This window comes from Palaemon carinicauda, chromosome 26 (assembly GCF_036898095.1).
Source record: "Palaemon carinicauda isolate YSFRI2023 chromosome 26, ASM3689809v2, whole genome shotgun sequence".
NCBI lineage: Eukaryota > Metazoa > Arthropoda > Malacostraca > Decapoda > Palaemonidae > Palaemon > Palaemon carinicauda.
The window spans coordinates 62,729,768-62,752,672 of NC_090750.1; the positions used below are offsets into that span (position 1 = coordinate 62,729,768).

The following is a 22,905-nucleotide window of genomic DNA, read 5'->3' on the forward strand; positions in this document are numbered from 1 at the left end:
GGGGGTAAAGGGATGGCTTTTGTGAAACGTACCAGTACGTCCTTTGGGGGTAGAAGGGTTAAAATTGTATGGGTAAAAGTTGACTAAACTAAGCTTTTAGAGAAGAAGCAATATGAACATCAGGCAAGTAGCCTAATGTGCTGTCTAAAAATAAGAAATTTTATCATCAAAGTTCTGTTTTTCATGTGATGGAACTTTCAATGAATTAAAAAAATGAATTGCCAAATAATTAATCAAATAATTACAAAACTTTTAGCATTTCCTTATTCTCTTTTCATTAATACAGAAATATATTTTCAAATTTGTTAAATTAAGGTTACTGTACATGGCTTTACGGCATACGTAGTTGTGCAGACAACATAAATGTTATTCATTAATATAACTAGTATACAACACTATTACTGTATAAAAGCCATCATACTGTCTACTTCAAAATTTACCTCACAACACAATAGGACAAAAAAAAATTTAGTTTCAAAAGTTTAAAGTCTACTGAAAAAGGTTATATATCTTCTCTACAAATAATAATGTTAAAACTAGCAATGATATATTACATTTATAATCTGCGAGTAATAAAGCAATAAAAAGAAAGTATAGGATATCTAAGATGTTTTATCATTAGTCATCAGTTTTACATACATATACCAAGGCCCTTCCCCTAATTTTGGGGGGTAGCCGACATCAACAAAGAAACAAAAACAAAAAGGGGACCTCTACTCTCTACGTTCCTCCCAGCCTAACAAGGGACTCAACCGAGTTCAGCTGGTACTGCTAGGGTGCCACAGCCCACCCTCCCACATTATCCACCACAGATGAAGCTTCATAATGCTGAATCCCCTACTGCTGCTACCTCCGCGGTCATCTAAGGCATCGGAGGCAGCAGCAGGGCCTACCAGAACTGCGTCACAATCGCTCGCCATTCATTCCTATTTCTAGCACGCTCTCTTGCCTTGCTCACATCTATCCTCCTATCACCCAGAGCTTCCTTCACTCCATCCATCCACCCAAACCTTGGCCTTCCTCTAGTACTTCACCCATCAACTCTTGCATTCATCACCTTCTTTAGCAGACAGCCATTTTCCATTCTCACTGTACATAAATTTTAGCTGGTATTGATTGTAAAATGATTGAACAAAACTTCCAAATAATTCCTCAGCAGTTCTGCCAATATAAAACATCTGAATCTTTATGAAAAAATTTTCCATAAATCTGGGAGGGTTTTAATTTGTGCTCTCCATTCAGTAATAATCAAAATATTTTATTCAAAGGAACAACAAAAGAGAAGGAATAATATCAAGAACCAAAACAATGCAAATAATAAAACCATTCAAATTCACAAACATTCTAGAATACACAACAAAAACCTCTTATTCTACAGAACTTCTGTACTGCCTGGAAGTAAGACATTTTTTGCAAAGCAGTCACCAACTGAAAAATTAAGTCTTGTGTCTACTTTTCAAACGAATAAACCTCATTAGAGGGTACACCTACCCACAATGTTACAACCTTCACATTCCTTAGTTGACTGAGTAGGATGACACTCTTGTAAGCCTCAATGACCAAATCAGACTTATTTCTTCAATAAATGAATCTAACCCAGACAAAGGTTGTGCCCTAACTCCACTGGCAGAATTACCAACTGTACGGATGCAACCTAACATCACACAGCTCCAGCAATATTGCATTAGTAAAAGAAGGGTTTCTTTGCATTCTTGAGACAAACAACTGAAGATCCAGTGTGAAATCAGCACTTAGTATAAATTAACCAATTAGTAATCTTCATAAAGGGTAAAAATGTAACAATAAACCCAACTCTGAACAGCAATGATTAGTGAAAAATTAACCAATTAGTAATCTTCACGAGGGCTAAAAATGTAACAATAAAACCAACTCTCAACAGCAATGATTTGTGAAAAATTAACCAATTAGTAATCTTCATAAAGGGCTAAAAATGTAACAATAAAACCAACTCTGAACAGCAATGATTAGTGAAAAATTAACCAATTAGTAATCTTCATAAAGGGCTAAAAATGTAACAATAAAACCAACTCTGAACAGCAATGATTAGTGAAAAAATAACCAATTAGTAATCTTCATAAAGGGCTAAAAATGTAACAATAAAACCAACTCTCAACAGAAATGATTAGTGAAAAATTAGGCACAGCAGTTCTTTGCATTAATGAAATAATTATGAGTTAGTGCATACATACACACATACTTAACTACAGCTTATGCAATGCACTGTATTTACATTTCAGTGAGTATAAGGTGCAACATCATCATTGCGAGATAATGCTTCTTGTGTTAATCTAAGTAAAAGAGCCAACTTGTGTGTGCTACTGTTAATATCTTCTGAAAACAAATATACAAACTGGAACTGCTTCTCATGCAAAGTTAAATTCTAGCTTTTCACCTAGGAGGATTATAGTGTTGTATCAAACAAGCTTAAAAGGTAAAATGGTATGAGAAGTTTTCCAAGGAGGTAAGTGAAGCCTTATTCAGTGTTAAAATTTGACAATCCACAGATATAAAACCACACACTGCGCAAAAGACCCACTAAATGCTTCATTAAGAGGCAACCTGTATAATACTGTGAATAATGTTGATAATGAAAAAGCTATATAGTCACAGTATGTAATGTTCCTAACATTACTAACAAGCCTATCTTAGGCATGAACACCAAAGGTACTGGTTCTTATCTTTACTGTGTCAATATAGAACACCTATCTCTCTCTGTAATAATTGCAATAAATAGTTACACTCTTTAGTTGACTTTATCAATTACTATGTACATACCATTCTATTTTAATCAAATAATACTTATAAAAAAAGGGATTTTGACGAAGGAAAAATCTATTTCTGGGAAGAGGCCTGTGACGCCCGGTGAAAGGTCCTTCTTTGTACCTTTCCTAATATAAATCTTCCAAATATACCAGAGAAAGATAAAAGCATGGAATGCAGAGGTTACAACCCTCGCGCGAACACCTTGTAGGTGTCGTGTATTTAACAAAGGCGTGACCTACAAGGTGTTCGCGCGAGGGTTGTAACCTCTGCATTCCATGCTTTTATCTTTCTCTAGTATATTTGGAAGATTTATATTAGGAAAGGTACAAAGAAGGACCTTTCACCGGATGTCACAGGCCGCCTCAGAAATGAAATGTACAAATTAACATAAAAATAACCATTCAATCTAGTACTTTGCACAAACTAAACTTACTCTTTGAATGTCACAAAACATTTCTCAGAAGAGAAACAAAATCGATAAATCTAAAGCAAAATTTTATATCCCTTCTACGATACACAAGCAGTAATTTCACAAGTACAGCATATCACTTTAATGAAGCATTTTAGCAGCATCTCGAAAAATATATATAGATACAACTTACAACCATCTGCTGTGACAACAGGTGTAAAAAGAAATAAATAATTAGTATCACAAATGTTGACATCTCATGGGGTAACATATTATTACAGCAACATAATACAGTATAGCAAAGTACTGTATTCATGTACAGTACTGTATTAGAATGTTTACATTCAAAGCCTTCATCTCAATTGAATATATCAATTTCATTTAAATAAAGTGTCTCATTAATAATACTTTAAGAGTATATTCCTTCACCCCCATATGATCACAAACTAATTACTCTATACCAGAGTAATGAGTCACATTACTACAACTCTAATACGGTTTGTCCATAGACTATAAACATATTCTATTGTTTTTAAGAAAAAATCACATTTTTTAAAGTAATTTGTATTTTTTCTAACAATACAAACCCGAGTTCTTTACGTAGGAGTAGGATTCAGTGAAGCTAGAACTTAGCTGTTAAAATCTGTAAAGTGGTGGTAGTAGTTAACAGCCAGAAGGCAGGTAAGCATGGCAGCAGACCCAAGACATAGAGAACACAGATCCCTCTGTCTCGAGTCTCTCTACACAGATCCCTGGTGTCGAGAGTTGATACTGGCGTCTCGATCGGCAGAGAAGAGGAGTCTACAATCTCAGGAATGTAGAACTGTTTTCTAGAGTGCAAGAGACAGGATCTTGTTCAATCAGCTTGAGCGTAGCAAATCTGAGAATTTACATTATCCATGGCAGCAAGAGCAAGCTCCGGCCAAGAATGCCCAAAGGCAGGTTTTGATAATTGAGGGGCGCTGAAGTGTCGATCAATTGTTGTCTTCTTAACATTATGGCTAAGATACAAGGTGATGATAGAAAGGCCTCGTTTGTCTTTGTTGGTTATTTCAATGCTCACCATGGGGACTGGTTAAATTCTGTTTCTCCTACCGATTGCCATGGCTTAAGAGTTTTTGACTTTCCCTCTGAATTAAGCTGTGAGAAAATACTAAGTGAGGCTACTCACAGGTCTGGTAACTGCTTGGAACTTGTATACACAGACTACCCTGGCGTTATAACAAGTAAGGTTGGTTCTCCAGTTAGGACATCTGATCAAACCTTGATTTCATTAGTAGTGAAAACTGAGCAGCTTGTCCCTGATGTATCATACTCTTGCAATATTTATATGAAATCTCATGCAGACTGCAATGGAATTTTGAGCAATCTTTTGGGCTTGAATTGGACACAATTGTATAGTAGGTGTTGATTCTGTTGTCCCTTTGAATGAGAATCTAGTCAACATAATTGATAGGTGTATCCCTTCTTGTAAGCCAAGGTACAGAGTGGAGGACAAACCATGGTTCAATGATGATTGTAGACATGCTTATTTGGAGAAGCAGGAGGCCTATCCTCTTTGGAAGGGTAACAGATAAGATTTGACTTGGAATAACTATACTCAGCTTAGAGCTATTGCTCAGAGTTTATGCTTCAACTGAAAAGGAATAAAATCTAACCATAAAAGGTACAACCTAGGAACGTAAGTGGTGGACTACCCTTAAATCTGCACTCTTTGGTGTAGATGTAACAGTTCCTCCTTTACTTAAACACGATGGCTGTCACTAACTGTCCAAAGGAAAAGGCAACCCTTTTGTCTAATGTGTTTGACAGTAAGCAGAGTAATGAGAAACTTGATCTTCCTCATTCCTGTTTTCCTGAGGCTAAACTAACTAGTTTAGCTTTTTGATCTTATAAAATTAAAGCTCTCTTGATGGACCTTGATGCTTATGGAGGTGTAGACCCCAATGGTATTTATCCTTTGTTTTTTATAAAGACTGCAGATTTCTTAGCTCTAAAATTATCTGCCATTTTGTGCAAGTTAGCAAGAGGAGGAGCTTTTAGCACTTGTTGGAGAATTGGTAATGATACTCGACTATGTAAATGTATTTGTGGTAAAGTCCAACTGATTTCCGCTCAATATACATATCTCCCATATCATCTAAAGGAGCAGCAATTCAAATACGAGGAGCAGCTAGCGTTACTTCAGCATCAATTTGCGCGCATCCTCCAAGTCTCTCCCTTAGCCTACTACAGTCTTAAAATCTCTCCAAAGTTCTCTCTTCCTCTACAATGGGAAAAATCTGGAGATCCAGCTGCAGAAGGGGTGTGGGTGCACTTTGTACCCCTATCACACTTGTGTGAAAAAGGGGCCACAGGAGGTGCGCTCTCCTTTCACCTTCGGGAGGTGGTCAGTACTCAGAAAGTCCTCTGTATGAGTGGTCAAATTAAGGCTGAGAGGGGAGGAGGAATAAAGTTGCTTTTTCCCTTTTCCAAAAGTTGTTAACAGGATATCTTTATAAGAGGGCAGAAGCTAACCGAATTGCTAACAACTTTACTGACCGTGCTACAAGCACACACCTTCCTGTGCAAACTATAAACAGACAAGAGAACCTTGTTGCCAATCAGAAGCAACATCATTGAAGCAGCTTGTAACATGACAGACGACACTGACACCCCCTACACTATGGAAGAACTCAACACAGCTCTCATAAAGGCAAAAGAGATACTGCCCAAGGAGCCAATCTAATCACTTACAGTATGCTAAAGAATATGGGAAGTCCAGCAAAATTGGTATACTTGCACTTAATCAACAGAACCCATATAGAATGTCTCAGACCAAGAACAAGGAACCAACAAGACACTACACCCATCTCAAACCCAGAGAACAAGACTTCTACTGACCCACCACCCTAATTAGCTGCACCGAGAAGGTTGCTAGGTTGCTAAGCGAATGGTACTCAGCAGACTGCAATGGAAAATAGGCCCACAACATCCTCGCTTTATGCCTAAAGAGAAGGCATTGGCACTCAAGAATGCATAATAGATGTCTATACAACAATCCATGACAAAAAAGCCTTTTGTCATCTTTCTTGATCTCAAGAAAGTCTTTGAGCTAGCTAGTTCCCCAGCAATCCTCTTTACACTCATAGAGATAAGATTAAAAGGACTTCTACTGGCTTTGACTTGGTACTACACCAAAAACAAAGAAGCTAGAGTCACCTTCCAAGGATAAACCTCAGAATTCATCCCTCTTGAGAATGGAATACCTATTCAACCTCCTTACGGGAAACCTTGCCACTTTAGATCTCCCAAAAGGAGTGGAGATCTTCATACATGCGAACGACAAATGCGTCATTTGCCCAGAGAAAGCAACCTCAAACAGAATAACCCAGAGAGCACTCGATACGATCCAGGCCAAAGGCAAGGACCTAGTCCTCAAGATCAACACCAAGACCAACGTCATGGCCTTAAAACACTCAAAAGACCTCCCCCCCCTTTCCCCTCATGGGCAACCCAATAGAATGGATGAATCAATTTATGTACCTAGGAGTAATCATCAAAAAGAACATGTTACTACCAGTGAAGTAACTCGCCTTAGGAAAAAAAAATTCATCTCTCAGCCATGAAATGAATGTCCTCCCTCAAACAGGGAGTATCAGAGAGCCTCTTAAGACTGTTTTATACACATGCAATTTGATCCCAAATCGATTATGCATCACCTGCTTTCACCTCACTAAGCAAATCGGCAAATCTGAAAAAACCTCTCTAGAAGTCGTTCAAAACAAAAAGTGTCTCAACAGCTCTCCAATGTGGACAAGACTCTACTTACTAAGAGCCAAAACGAATCTCATTTCCCTTTCAGTAAGGATTGATATCGGTAACTGCTCCATTATATTCAAATCAATCAAAGCACAGACAGTCTGCCCCTTAAACAACAAACTCAAAAGACTCCTCCCTTTGGCGGAGGAGATTGATCCTCCAAAATCGCATGCAGGAGGACTGCTGGATTCACTCAGAAGTATGCGAATGCAGAATAAAGCCTTCGTGATGAAAGGGAAACGAAAGCACGATGGCTACATCACTCCAGCCTCATGGTCTCCAGACCCCTTTTAATTAAACTTCACTCTTCCAGTACCAAGAAAATCTCTCACCAGAACAACTCACTGTAGCAGCTGAAAATGCCATCAACAGCAGTCATCTCCCCATCAGGATTCAGAGGTAACTAGAGGCTTTCCAACCACGCCTCCACCATGCAAACTGAGCTAGTAGCGATAGCCAAAGCCTTAAAAAATTTGGCTAATCTACCAGAAGGAAACCAAGCAATCCACACTGACTCAAGATGAGCCAATCCTAGCTCTCAAAAACAAACCACCTACTGAAAATATTCACCTCATCACAGCAATACGGTAATGTATGCACAATACTTTGGCAACATTTCCTGAGCAATAAATCATGCAGAGACTAAACACAAAATGAAGATAGTTAGCAAAAGCAAAAATTTCCTATTCAGTACTGTATGCAAAAAAATGAATGAGAAATGACATCAAGATGTAAAAAATATCAAAATATCTTTATAATTTAAACAGCTGCCTTGAACATATCTTAGTTCCATATTCAATGACAACAAAAAACTTATATCAAAACCACTCACAAATTATTTTTAAACAAATGGGAAATTCCATTCATAGAACAATATCCTATTTAACCCTTTTACCCCCGGGGTATTTGGAAATTTCCAACCCTTAACCCCCAGGGGGTTATTTTTTTCCCAGCACATTTTGCAGTATATTTTTTTTAAAATTGCTCTAAAAGCCTTAAATTTTGTCATACAGAGGTCAGATTGGTCTCATTCTCTTGGAAAATGCCTGAATTTTCTCAAAAAATTATCAAAAATATGAAAAAATAAAAAATTTTTACAGCATTTTTTTGCAAGGACGTACAGGTACGTCCATGGGGGTAAAGGGATGGCTTTTGTGAAACGTACCAGTACGTCCTTTGGGGGTAAAAGGGTTAATATTATTGACTGAAAATTCTAAAGCAAATATAAAAAAAGACGAAAGAGACTCACCGCTTCATAACTTTTGGCTTCGACACCGTGCTTAGTGTTGAGAGTAATTTCCTGCTGGATGCCTCTCTGTGCTGAGGAAATAATCAGAAGAGTTACTCTACCATTAAAGAGATGAAATTTTTTTTGGGATATTTTAAAAGTCATTACAATCACTTCCGTAACAAATATTACTACAATACTCTAGAACAGTGGTCCCCAACCTGGGGGAAATTTGAAGCTACCAGGGGGGAAATAATTACACTACCTACTAACTAAAAAAAATATCAGGTGACAAAGATAGCCCTGATATTGATACACTGGTGCTCAAGAAGCAGCCTCAACCTTCTCACTAATTCAATTTTGAAGTAGAAGAATAAACAAAAGTCCTTTTATTTTGCTACTAGCCGCTCTCCATATACTGATAAACAAATAGTTACAGAGTAAAATGGATAGAGAGCGGTTAGTACCAACGAACCGCATAGCCCTGGATAGAGAGCGGCTAGTAACAACTAACCTCATAGCTCTATGACTATGCGGTTCGTTGTTACTAAACGCTCTCTATCCATTTTACTCTAACAATTTGTTTATCAGTATATTTGTATAATGGAAAAATGAATTAGTAAGTCGTCACAGTGTGTTTCAACTACTCTTTCCCTCATACACATGAAGGGGGAAATCTGGAGGGTTGCACTGGGCGCAGGGGGGAAATGATAGGAAAAAGGTTGGGAACCACTGCTCTAGAACTTGGGTAATGTAAAAAGATGAAGGTAATGTTACCTTAAGCGATATATACAAAATGTAATCAGCTTTCTAACGCAATTTTCCGTTTCTTTCTATCGTTATTCATTTGTTTGTTATAAGTTAACATAAGTAGGTTGAAACATGATGTCATTGCCCACCGTAAAAAAGTTTACTCCTGTTTGAAAGTCATGAGCCTGACAGCTACTAATTATTATGCAATTTAGTTATGTAATGAAAATACTGACATACTTAATACACTTCAATGTATCATATACACCAGAGTAATTTATGCGAGTTAAACCTTGATTTTCAATACTCTTGATAAAAAACCTCGAAATGTGGTACGAATAAAAGTTACATATTTCAAACAAATTAGAATAACAATGTTTAACAACAGGTCTCGAGACTAACTTACTTGGGGGAACACGAGAAATGAAACAAACTTCATACACATCATACTCTTCTGTGTTGAAAATGAACTTTCCAGAATCAATTTCTTCTTTCATGTAAAGGTGATGTCCTTTTGAATCTGTGACCTGAAATACATAAATAATGTAAATTCAACTTTTTTAATAAAGCATTATAAGAACAATTTTGAATCTAACATCATCATTAACTATCCTATGCAACTACAGTACTAGACTTGATAAAGCAATAACTTGCATTCACAGTACAGTATACAGTATTCCTGACCTCTTATGAATCTACCCTTTTGTTTTCATAAATTTAACTGCATTAGTTCTGATAACTCAACAAATATTACCAATGTCAGCAAATACATCTCAAGGTTAATGGAAAGTGAGCATAAAAAAAATGCAGCCTGGAATGTTGTACATAGAAGTGAACTGAATATAACTCATCTTAGCGGCTCCACTGCTAGATGGCAGAGGTGCTGAGGAAAGGTACCACCTTGCTTGTTTACGTAGGCCATTACCATGGTGGTGGTGTTCATCAAGACCACAGAGTGACCTGCCAGAACCTGACAAAACTGTTACAGGGCTAAAAAGGCTGACCTCATTTCTAGGTTTACATCCTAGGATCTTTCCAACTCGGACCAGAGCCCAAAGACCGTGTGATGCAGCAGATGGGATCCCTACCCTTCTTTTGATGCATCTGAAAAGAGCATCAATTCGGGGGGAGGAAAGAGAAAGTCCACTCCTCTGCAAAGATTCTTGTCTGTCACACACCATCTCAGGTCCATCTTCTGCTTAGGTCCCATGAGGACCAGCGAATCCGGTGAGTCCGCGTGTTGAAATCAACTGAACTCCAGCCACCAATCTAGAGATCGTATTCGTAGCCGATTGCATACAAGACGTTTCAGGGACAAAAGGTGACCTACGATACATAATTACTGTCGCGCCGGATGTGAGTCTCGTTGTAAGAAGGGACTTGCTAACTTCTTCAGCCTCTGGATCCTCTCTTCAGAATGGAAGACTTTCTGTAGGTTGGTGTCTATGATCATCCCAAGGTATACCTGTCTCTGTGAAGGTCTCAGGGAGAACTTCTCAAGATTTACCATAATCCCCTTATCGTGACAAAACTCGAGGAGTCTGTCTCGGTGTTGAAGAAGGGTCGCCACTGAGTCTGGTAGGATCAGCAAGTCGTCCAGGTACCTCAACAGACGAATGCCAATCCTGTGGGATCATGTTGACACTAGGGAGAAAACTCTTGTGAAAAACCAAGGTGCTGTTGATAGATCAAAGCACAGCAACTTGAACTGGTGTCATCAATAATCGATGATGATCCTTAAATACTTCCTTGATGACGGTTGGATTGGGATCTGGAAGTACTGTATGCATCCTCTAGGTCCAGCTTGCACATGAAATCCTCTGATCTTACTGCATGTCTGACAGTGTCTGCCGTCTCCATCCTAAACGGAGTCTGTTGCAAAATTGTTAAGGGAGGAAAGGTTGATGACAGGTCTCCAGCCTCCAGATGACTTCTTTACAAGAAAAAGTCAACTGTAAAACATGGGGGACTCATCTAGGACCTATTGGAGAGTGCCCCTCTCCAACATGATCTGGACTTCGGCCCTGACGACCAGCTCCTTCACAGATACCTTCATGTAGGCGCTCGATGCAACCGGATGTTGCGTCAATGGAGGGAGAGATTACGTGAATGGGACATGATAACCAGACCGAATCACTGAGACAGTCTAGGCTTTGGCCACATGCTGAAGTCACCTCTGCCAGCAGCGTTGCAGGCATTCCCCCACTGGTGGGTAAGAGGAGGATTGCCCTCCCTAGCGGGAGCGGCCTCAACTTCTACCTTCTCCTAGTTTCCCTCTGTTATTTCTGCTTCCCTCTGGCTGGTCTCGGGCAGGAAAGGGCTTCTTAGATGACGTCTTGGGAGCGCCTGATCTCCTGTTGTTCCCCTGAGGTCTAGATAGTGGAGGTTTCCTGGATGAAGGAGCTGTTCCATAAGATATTGAGGTTATCGCTCTCTGAAGGAGAGAGTCCTGACTCTTCTTCCTCCAGCGCTCTGCTGCCCTTTCAATGTCCTCCTCGCTGAAAAAAGGTCCTTCCATGGTCGAGTTTTGTAGCATTGTCACTTCTGTCCTAGGAACTTGCCTGTGAAACCTCTCTATTATTATGTCCCGTGTTTCAGGATCAAATTTGCCCACAAGTTGACAACACGATGAGCAAAGAACTCGACGGTCCTAGTCCCCAATAATAGAAACGTCACCATAGACTTCCTGCAACCAGTCCTACATTTTGATCAGATGACCCACTAACCCCAACCACAGATTGAGCAACGAAGTAGCCTGAAAGGCAAACTTTGCAACCTTCTCCATATTTAGGGCATTATTAGCTGAAAAGGTGATGGGAAGCCCTGCCAAGTCTCTGGCACGAGACACCTTTCGCCAACAATTCTATCATCGGATTCAGCAGTTTTATTCCAGATGTAACCAGTGTGTGGAGTGATCTTCCTAATCAGGCAGTTGAATTCGTGGAACTTCAGAAATTCAAACTTCCAGCAATATTCTTCTTATGTTGAACAGTTTGACATTAGTTACACTTCATATTTTAAACATGACAGACTATTTTAATATGACAAATTCGGAGATAATTTGTATTTTTCCTAACCATACAAACCTTAGCTATTTACATAGGGTATTACTTTCGGTGTAGCTGAAATGATGAGCCATTAGATTTTTAACGAGGGTTAACTACCCTCTCGCTAGCTAGCGAGGGGGCAGGGGAGGGGTAGCTAGCTACCCCTCCCCCCTCACACACCGGTGAACTGATTCACTTCGCTTAGAGGTAGGACTTGCCTTGGGGGACAGGGCTGGCGGGCAAATATGTGTAAATAGCTAAGGTTTGTATGGTTAGGAAAAATACAAATTATCTCCGAATTTGTCATTTGTTCTGTAACCGAAATACAAACCACGCTATTTACATAGGGTGACTTACCCCCCTTAGGAAGGGTGGAAAGTCCCAGCCTTACTGGCTTTGGCTTTGCCTGGGGGCTCAGAATCCGAGTGAGCAGCACTCGAGAAAAAGAGTCCCTGCACCTCGCAAGTTCCTTGCTCCGCAAGGAGCGTGCGGCCTACATAAGCTTGTGTGTGGAGGGATGAAGTGTGACTTGTCCTAAGCAGTCGACCTGAAGACCTTTAGATGGAATTCTGGATTAGGACTTTCCCAATACCACCTCGTCAGGGTATGGGAGACGCGACAGTATTATCTTAATACTAGGAACACGAGGAAGCATGGTTTACCTGCAGAGGTCTGAGGCTAGCTATGCAGAGAACCCAGGATGCTGCTTTCCCCAAGAGAGGGGAGGATGAAGAAAGAAGTAAGGGCCAGACATACTTCTTTCATTCATGCAGTCTAAAACCGGGTAACAATGCCCTCAACCTTCTGCTACCTGTCCATTAAGGAGCCTGAGGTTAGACCAGCTGTTGTGTAGCCACCACAGGGCCGATAGAAAACGTATCGAGGCTCCTGTGGGTCACGTCCCTGCAGCTAGTGGGCTGTGAAGGTCGTTTGACGCTTCCAGACTCCAGCTTGTAGCACCTGCGTCACAGTAGTTCCTCTTGAAGGCCAGCGACGTTTCGATGCCTCTGACATCGGGTGCTCTAAGGCGACGTAACGGAGGAGGGTCTGGATTCAGGGCGTGATGGATGACCCTTTGAATCCAGGCTGAAAAGGTATTCTTGGTGACCCTCCTCTTCATCCTTCCTGTGCTCCTAAACAGGGCTTGCACGTGAGGACGAACTGCAGCTGTTCTTTAAGATAACACCTACGACTCCTTACTGGGCATAGTAGGAGATGGTCTGGGTCATCTTGTTACAGAACGGAGACTCGAAATCCTGAAGGAGTCGAACCGAGGGTCCGGGTTCCAAGATTTTAAGTCTAGTAACCAACTCAAGGACGAACCTGGACGTTACCTCCCCCTATCCTCTTGAATGGGCGACGTCGTACGAGAGACCATGAAGTTCGCTGGCACGCTTGGCCGAGGCCAGAGCGAGCAGGAGCACCGTCTTCCAAGTCAGGTGACGATCAGAAGCCTGGCGTAATGGTTTGCAAGGAGGTCTCTTAAGAGCCCTAAGAAACCGAACCATGTTCCATGGAGAAGGTCTCACTTCCGACTGGGGGCATGTAAGTTCATAGCTTCGTATGAGCGAAGAAAGATCCAGCGAGGAGGAAATGTCTATTCCTTTCAGCCTGCGGGCCAGGCTTAAGGCTGAGCGATAGGCTTTCACCGCCGACAGCGAAAGGAGCATTTCCTCCCGCAGGTATACAATAACTCCGCTATTGCTGGAATAGTGGCATCAAGGGGAGAGATACCTCTCCCACGACACAAACCACAGAAGACTCTCCACTTCGCCTGGTAGACCCCTGCGGATGACTTTCGCAGGTGTCGAGACATCCGCTCCGCAACTTGTTGCGGAACGCCTCTCTCTGTGAGGGGATGCTGGATAGTCTCCAGGCGTGAAGCCGAAGCGATGCTACGGCTTTGTGGTAGATGTTGCTGTGTGGTTGCTTGAGTAGCTCGTGTCGTGGGGGAAGCTCTCTCGGGAGTTCCGTCAGGGGATGCAGAAGGTCCGGGAACCACTCTGCATGATGCCGTAGCGGAGCTACCAGAGTCATCAACAGGTTGACCGACAGTCTGGTCTTGTTGAGCACCCTTCTCACCAGACAGAACGGTGGGAAGGCGTAGACGTCGATGTTGTCCCACCGTTGTAGGAAGGCATCTTGCCAGAGTGCCTTGGGGTCCGGGACTGGGGAGTAGTACAGTGGCAGCTTGAAGTTCAAGGCTGTCGCGAACAGGTCCACAAATTCAGGACTTTGTTGGCTACTAGAGGGTCCAAAGACCACTCGGTACTCACTATCTGCGAGGCTCTGCTCAGACTGTCGGAGAGCACATTCCTTTGCCCGGAATGAAGCGAGCCGATAGTGGTATTGAGTGGATTCGGTTCATCTCAGTATCTCTACTGCAAGATGGGAAAGCCATTATGAAAAGGTACCTCTCTGCTTGTTGATATAAGCACTACCGTGGTGTTGTCGCTCATGGAGTGACCCGCCAGGGTTTGTTGGAACTGTTGAAGGGCCAGATATACGGCCTTCATTCCTAGCAGATTGATGTGGAGGTACCTTTCTGATTCTGACCATAGGCCTGAGATACTATGGTTCAGAACTGCCCCCCCCCCCCCCCCCCCTCTTTGATGCGTCCGAGAACAGCATCAAATGCGGGGAAAGGACGAGAAGATCCACTCCCTGTCAAAAGTTCCCGTAGGTCAACCACCACTGCGGGTCCATTCGTTCCGCAGGTCCCATAGGGACCAGAGTGTCTGGGGAATCGTTGCCTTGGTTCCACCGGGACTTGAGCTGCCATTGCAGGGATCTCATCCTGAGGCGGCCGATTGGAACTAGACGGATCAAGGAGGAAAGGTGACCTAGGAGACGTAACCAAGATTGGGATGGAAGGTCTTCTCGTCTGAGGAAAGGTTCTGCGACTCTCCCCAGCCTTGCTATCCTGTCGTCTGATGGGAAGGCTTTGTGGAGATTGGTGTCTAATATCATGCCTAAATATCCCAGTTGTTGGGATGGAAGCAGAGAAGACTTCTCGAGATTTACCATGATCCCTAGATCTTGGCAAAGTCCCAGAGGCTTGTCTCGGAGTCGAAGAAGGGTCGATTCCGAGACTGCCGGGGTAGCCAGTCATCCAGATAGCGAAGGAGACGAATGCAGATCCTGTGTGGCCACGAAGATATCAGGGTGAACACCTGCGGTGCTGTGGAGAGATCGAAACACAGCACCTTGAACTGGTAGAACTTGTTGTCTAGGCTAAATTTCAAGTACTTCCTGGAAGACGGATGGATTGGGATCTGGAAGTACCCGTCCTTCAGATCCAGTGTGCACCTGAAGTCTTGTGGTCTCACTACAAGTCTGATCGACTCTGCAGTTTCACGCTGAATGAAGTTTGTTCGACAAACTTGTTCAGAGCTGATGACGGGTCTCCAGCCTTCAGATGCCTTCTTTACAAGAAAGAGTCGACTGAAGAAGCCGGGGGGAGCCGTCGACGACCTTTTGGAGAGCATCCTTCTAGAGCATGGTCTCGAATTCTACCCGAAGGGCTAGCCCCTTTGCCGATCCCATGGCATAGGAGCTCAGCGACACTGGATTCGCTGTCAGGGGAGGTAGAGATGTTATGAACGGGACGCGATATCCTTGGCTGATCACGGAGATCGTGCAAGAATCGGCCCCGAGTTGCTGCCACCTGAACGCGCAACTTTAGGCATCCCCCCACTGGGGGACATGCAGGGGGTTGCCAATCCTAGCGTTTGCAGCCTCAGCTGCTACCTATAGGATTATTACTTCTCCAGGAGGACTTCCCGTCCTTCTTGTCCCTGACAGGAGGGGGCTGCTGTTTAGACACCTTTGTCTTTGCTGCCGTAGCCGGTTCCGATGTCCTTGGCTGACGAGGCTGATGTTGTTGAGGCGCTGGAGGCTTGTAAGGTCTAGATGTAAGCGCCTTTGGGAGGAGGGAACCATGATTCAATTTTCTCCACCTCTCAGCTGTCCGTCCCACGTCCTTGGGCTCAAGCAAGCTCTTTCCAAGGATGGAAGTGTGTCTAAGCTTGCCGACATCCACGGTTGGGACTTTCAAGAGGAACCTCTCGATCACTGCATCTCAATGCTTCAACATCGAGTTTGCCCTCAAGTTCGAAACTTGGTGAGCTGGAAATCGATGGTGCTCGTGCCCGAGAGGAGGAAAGTTTCCATGGCCTTCCTGGTTCTCTCCTTGGACAAGTCCTCGGATCGCAACAGGATGCCCAGAGATCCAAGCCAGACGACCAGCCACGAAGTGGCCTGCATGGCACACTTTGCGGCCTTCTCCTGGCTCAAGATCTCCAAAGCCGAGAATGTCACCTGCCAGGCGGAGAGTTTCTCCAGAGAAATTTCCCAAGTAAGCCCTTCCACGGAATGGTGGAGAGGCAGCGCTAAACCAGGATCCCCAATAATCTCGAAGTACCTCCTCTGCTGACGGCTGACAGACGCAGTGTCAGCGACTCCCACTGGAGGGAAGGGGATTGGGTGATCCTGAGGAGAAGAGATGATGGGGCATGCCAGAAAAGAATGAGAAGAATGTTGCCCTGACCTCTCTGAAGATTCTTCCTGCTCCTGCACGTGCCCTGCTCTGCGTTTACGGGGTGGAGATCATGACGACGATGATCTGGAAGTACGTGCTCCAGAAGACTCGCCAGGTTGCCCGTGTTGCGAAACCCGATGGGAATCGCACTGGCGCTCGCGCGATGGTAAAATCGTTGGTTCGCGCGCGGGCGAACGTGGGTGCGCATGCGCGTGGAGATGAAAGCGCAGGCGCGAGGGCGCACAGGCGAAAGTGCGCATGGGCGCGCAGGTGAGGGAGAGCGCGGTTGTAAGGGCGAGCGATGGCGCGTTAGCGGGCGATGTTGCGTTGGCAAGCGTTGGCGCGTAGCGACCGATCGCGTACAGGAGAGTCAACGCGTGGGCGCGTAGGAGACCTACGGCGATCTGAAGCGTGGGCACGTTGACGCGTTGAAAAACGCTTGCGCGCAGGCGAAGAATCGCGCGGGTGCTTGGGAGATCGCTGGCGCGCAGGAGATCGTTGGAGCGTAGTTGCACGGCCAGAAGATATCAGCGAGGGTCTCAAATATATACATAAACATAAGAATGTTTATATATATATTAAGTATAAGAAAAGTAAGTAATTAAGTAAAGACAAAACATTAATGACTGCCATGTGAGGTCGGGAGCAGAGACGTCTGCCCACCGTCCGAGCCAAAAGCGAAGTGAATCAGTTCACCGGTGTGTGAGGGGGGAGGGGTAGCTAGCTACCCCTCCCCTACCCCCTCGCTAGCTAGCGAGAGGGTAGTTAACCCTTGTTAAAAATCTAATGGCTCGTCATTTCAGCTACGCCGAAAGTAATACCCTATGTAAATAGCGTGGTTTGTATTTCGGTTACGGAACAAATTATTAATGATCTTAAGTTACTTTATATTTATCTTTTATAAATTAATTTTCAAATATAGTTTCTTTATTTCCTTTCCTCACTGGCTATTTTCCCCATTGGAGCCCTAGGGCTTTAGCATCCTGATTTTCCAACTAAAGTTGTAGTGGTAAATATATGATATTGTATTCTAATTACCTGCCAAACTGAATTCGCTACAAGAAATGCTTTTAACCAACTAAAAGCTTCCAAATATTTATGCACAAGCTCCAAATATTGTTCTACAACAGCCATTTTCTTGCCATCCTCCCTTTCAGTTCCAGTACGACTAGGTTCACAAGAGGTCGTCTCCAGAAGGGAAGTACAATACATTTTGAAATTTGGTGTAATTTAGTCTATTTCTGTCATTGATTATGTTGATAACACAAACTGTTCAGTTTACTGTATAGCAATCCTTAATCACATGAAATTAAAAAATATCTGCAAAATAATAACGCATTTATTTGGCGTGCGCAGCACATCTATATTCTGATTGCCAGAACAGGAGCAATTAGGTAATGTTAATTTTGCCAGTGTGATGAGCCCCGTCGGAGCAAAAACCATTAGAGGGACATAATGTGAATCATAGATAATTATGATACTTTAATTTCCAGCCACACTTTGATCCCCCCTTATTGATTTATTGTTAATTTATTCTCTTCATTTATTTATTTCCTTATTTTCTTTCCTCACTGGGCTATTTTTCCCTGTTGGAGCCCCTGGGCTTATAGCACTTTGCTTTTCCAACTAGGGTTGTTGCTTGGACAGTAATAATAATAATAATAATAATACTAATAATAATAATAATAAAGGAAAACTCATGAAAGGGTCGTGTGCCCAAATATTCATGGTCAGAAATGGATAAAACACATCATAGCAAGTAGGAAAAATATATGGTTCGTGTAATTGGCTAGAAATTAAAGTATATATTTACTGCTCCAACATTCATTGTAAGAAATGGATAAAACACAAGTAGCAAGTATGAAAAATATAAGGTTCGTGTATTTGGCTAAAAAATAAAGTAGCATATATTTACTGGTGTAGCTTAGCTAGTAATAATAATAATTTGATACAGTGAACCCTCGTTTATCGCGGTAGATAGGTTCCAGACCCGGCCGCGATAGGTGAAAATCCGCGAAGTAGTGACACCATATTTACCTATTTATTTAACATGTATATTCAGACTTTTAAAACCTTCCCTTGTACTGTACGTAGTACTGTTAACAAACTACCCTTTAATGTATAGAACACTTAATGCATGTACTACAGTACCCTAAACTAAAACAGGCACAAATATTAAAGGCGATTTTATATCATGCGTTTCCTAAACACGCCAAAAAGCACGATAAAAAATGGCAACCAATGTTTTGTTTACGTTTCTCTGATCATAATGAAGAAACAAACGCATTTACTGTACACATGTGTATAGGTTAGTTTTTACATCGATTATATTGATTATTCAGTACAGTATGTTGATTTTGTTATTACCAATATGTATATATATATATGGGTTATGAAAAAAATCCGCGAAGTGGTGAATCCGCGATGGTCGAACCGCGAAGTAGCGAGGGTTCACTGTACTACTAACACTCATGCATACAACTTGGCATTTGCTTCCATTTCCCGTAAGCAACTTGAGTATCACAAGCATATGGTTCTATCCTATCATATCCTTATCAACATAATAGCTGAAATACTGGCATTATTACATTGTATGACATCGCATTACACACAATGGAGCCTTTGTATATCAGCGGCCAGTTCTTCATGCATTAATTAAGAATGGACATCAACTAACCTAAACTTAACCCCCTAACCTAACCTACAAGCCGTGTCCTAACTTACTTACCTAAGGGAGGGGGGGTGGCTGACACCCCAATGCGACCACCTTTACACTGCCGTATTTTAAGTTAGACATAATGATATATACAGGTGGCCGCTATCGTACATACACCCCCACACAATTAACCGAAAGTTAAAAGTATATAGTTGGGACTTTGATTCTGTTCGAACAAGTAACTTGTGACAACACTGCCATCTGTCAGAATTTTTACAAAATAAGCGAGGAATTACCAATGGCTGGGTTATACATACAAAGGTACATAATCAAATTTGGCACAGTAATATTTGAGTATGATAACTTGAAGAGATCTGGGAAAATAACTTGCATTTCTCGAAGTTTTAGCTTATGAAGAATGTTTGGGGTGTATGTAAGATAGCGGCCACCTGTATGTATTATTAACTACTGTATTCATTTGCGACGGGAACGAGTGTCATTTTCGGAGAGCGCAATTTTTTCTATAAGAAAAAGTAGCTGCTTTTCTAGGTTATATTGCCCTGTAATACACTACAATGAAACCTTATTATGTCTCACTTAGGATAAGGGGGATCGTAGAGAGGCGTTAGCCCCCTATTAGGTAAGCACACGGGTTGTAGGTTAGGTGGGGGGGGGAATTTAGGTTAGGTTATGTCCAATTTTAATGAACATGTGAGGAACTGGCCGCTGATATACAAAGGCTCAGAATTTTAAAATTTAGGGTTAATACCGGCATAATGAGATAAAAAAAAAAAAGGTTTCATTGTAGTGTATTACAGGGCAATGTAACCTAGGAAAACTACTACTTTTTCTTATGGAAAAAATTACGCTCTCTTCGAAAATGACACTCGTTCCCGTCGCAAATTAATAGTTTCAGAAATATATATACATCTATATCCTCCAATAATGGGGGACCCCCAGTGGGAACTCGGGGTTTTGGGTGGGGAAAACATACTGGGGAATCGATATATAAACGTAAAACAAGCCTTTTCTTCACTTTACATTACCTTCTTGAAATTATAATAACCGGAGGAAAATACAAAACAGTATATCTGGATAAACTTCGGAGGCGCCGTTACAAAGATTGTGTCATGAAAAAATACAGTAACCAGTGCTGCCAACCTCCGATGTAGATCAAATGTTATTTTGTGACCTGTCATACTACTAGGCTAGGTTAGGTGGGTTTGTTAGGTTCTGTGCCCTTTTTGTACTTTTTATATATTGAGTAAAACTTATATGGAGAAATTATTTAAAATACATATGGAAATATCTATCATTACTATCTTTAGTAATGTCAGCGTGCCGTTGGTAACTCTGTGAACCATACGTCAACGTTGGTAACACTATGTATTATTGGTAACGTTGCTAATGTTATCGTTCGTTCGTAAGTGAATTGTGCAACTCAAAGTTATCCGTAATTGGTTGATCTGTTTGTTTCCGATTGAAATGAACATCAAATTCGGTTAATTCACGTTAATATGGGAAAACAATTATATATCGTTTCCCCAGTATGTTTTCCCCACCCAAAACCCGAGTTCCCACTGGAGGTCCCCCATTATCGTAGGATATAGATGTATATATATTTCTGAAACTTTTCAATTGCGACGGAAACAAGTGTCATTTTTTAAGAGATCGTAATTTTTTCTATAAGAAACAGTAGTTTTTTTCCTAGGTTACATTGCCATGTAATTCACTACAATAAAACCGTTTTTTCCCTGGGTTACATTACCCTGTAATACAGTACAATAATACCGCATACTGTACCCTACCTATGTTTACCGTAAGGTTAGGTCCCAAACAGGTCCCAAAGGTGAGTTGGCAACATACAAGGGCCCCGAAAATACCTCCTAATGAAAATCTACTAAATCTACTCACCTGAATATCAACCTTCTGCCCAGGGGTTTCCTGCACGTCATATTCGCCCGTGACAAGGACATCCTTATGGATTTCCTCTCGTAAACACTTCTGTGTATTGGGCTGCAAGTGGAACATGATTCCATCTGCGGCAGACAAGAGTCCTGCCGCTATGGTCATTACAAAACCCAGCCCCAACATATTTAGCGTCCTTCTGCCACTGCTTCTGCCACTTGTAGATTAATATCAGGTCTCACACATCAAGAAAAAGTAGGTTTAGGGGACGGAATAAGGCCTAAAATTCAAAAAATCTCAGAAAGATCAACACTGTCAGACGGTGAAAGCAGCCGATGACGTTTGCTTAAGACTGCTGAAGGATTCTACCCAATGGACTTTCTGTAATGGGTCTTTTTATCATTATTATTATTATTATTACTATCCAAGCTACAACCCTAGCTGGAAAAGTAAAATGCTATAAGCCCAGGGGCCCCAACAGGGAAAATAGCCCAGTAAGGAAAGGAAAGAAGGAAAAATAAAATATTTTAAGAAGAGTAACATTAAAATAAATACATTCTCGTGTATTCAAAATAAATAATGATAATTTATTTCAGTTATTTTGGTTGAAATAATTATAAATTACCTATTAAAATCATATACTTCGAAAGGTTAGTGTGTATATAGTAAAATTTTCTTTTTGAGGATTTGTTGGGACTTTCTGTAATGGGTCTTTTAAAATATTAAATACATCAACGTGTATTCAAAATAAATAATGATAATTTATTTTGATTGAAATAATTATAAATTTCCTGTTAAAATCATATACTTCCCCAGGCGGACATGAGTCTTTTTATAGTTTATATATGACATCTGTTATGACGTTGTTACTTTTTTTAGAATGATTTACTGTTAATTTGTTCTCTTCAGTTATTTATTTCCTTATTTCCTTTCCTCACTGGGCTATTTTTCCCTATTGGAGCCCCTGGGCTTATAGCATTTTGCTTTTCCAATTAGGGTTGTAGCTTGGATAGTAATAATAATAATAATAATAAAAGGTCAATGTGGATACAGTAAAATTTTCTTTTTGAGAATTTGTTGGTACTTACTGTAAAGGGTCTTTTAAAATATGAAATACATTTTCGTGTATTCAAAATAAATAATAATCATTTATTTTGATTGAAATAATTATAAATTTCCGATTAAAATCATATACTTCAAAAGGTTAGTGTGTATATAGTAAAAATTTCTTCATCGAATTTGTTGGTACTTACTGTAAAGGGTCTTTTAAAATATGAAATACATCAACGTGTATTCAATATAAATAATGATAATTTATTTTCATTGAAATAATTATAAATTTCCCATTAAAATCATATACTTCCAAAGGTTAGTGTTTATATAATAACAATTTCTTCATCATTAAACATCATGGTACTTACTGTAAAGGGTCTTTTTAAAATATGAAATATATCCTCGTGTATTCAAAATAAATAATAGTCATTCATTTTGGTTGAAATGATTATAAATTTCCTATAAAAATCATATACTTCGAAAGGTTAATGTGTATATGGTACAAATTTCTTCATCATAAAACACCATCATCTAGGAGCCTCTGTACTGTCTTTTTAATCTGAAATGTAAAATAACCCTTAAAATAACAATACATATTCACTGTAATATTCTAATAGCTATAATTTGCCATCTCAAAGAACTGTTTCCATATGTAAATATGCGTAAATAAAAGACTCATTATAAAATATCATAAAATATTCCTTCTAGTAGAAATAAAGCTTTGCTTAC

At 41.1% G+C, this 22,905-nt stretch overlaps 1 protein-coding gene across 1 annotated transcript in view; it reads right to left on the bottom strand.

The window, feature by feature from the left end:
* bai (Transmembrane emp24 domain-containing protein bai) overlaps positions 1 to 21,487 on the bottom strand; it is a 37,390-nt gene extending 15,903 nt beyond the window's left edge. Inside the window, exons 1-3 of the mRNA XM_068349626.1 lie at positions 21,130 to 21,487; positions 9,379 to 9,499; positions 8,244 to 8,314 (exon numbers count right to left, since the gene is read on the bottom strand). Coding sequence (XP_068205727.1) covers positions 8,244 to 8,314; positions 9,379 to 9,499; positions 21,130 to 21,309 — 372 coding nt within the window. The 5' untranslated portion in view covers positions 21,310 to 21,487. The remainder of the gene's footprint in view (positions 1 to 8,243; positions 8,315 to 9,378; positions 9,500 to 21,129) is intronic.
* Positions 21,488 to 22,905: the final 1,418 nt, after the last annotated feature.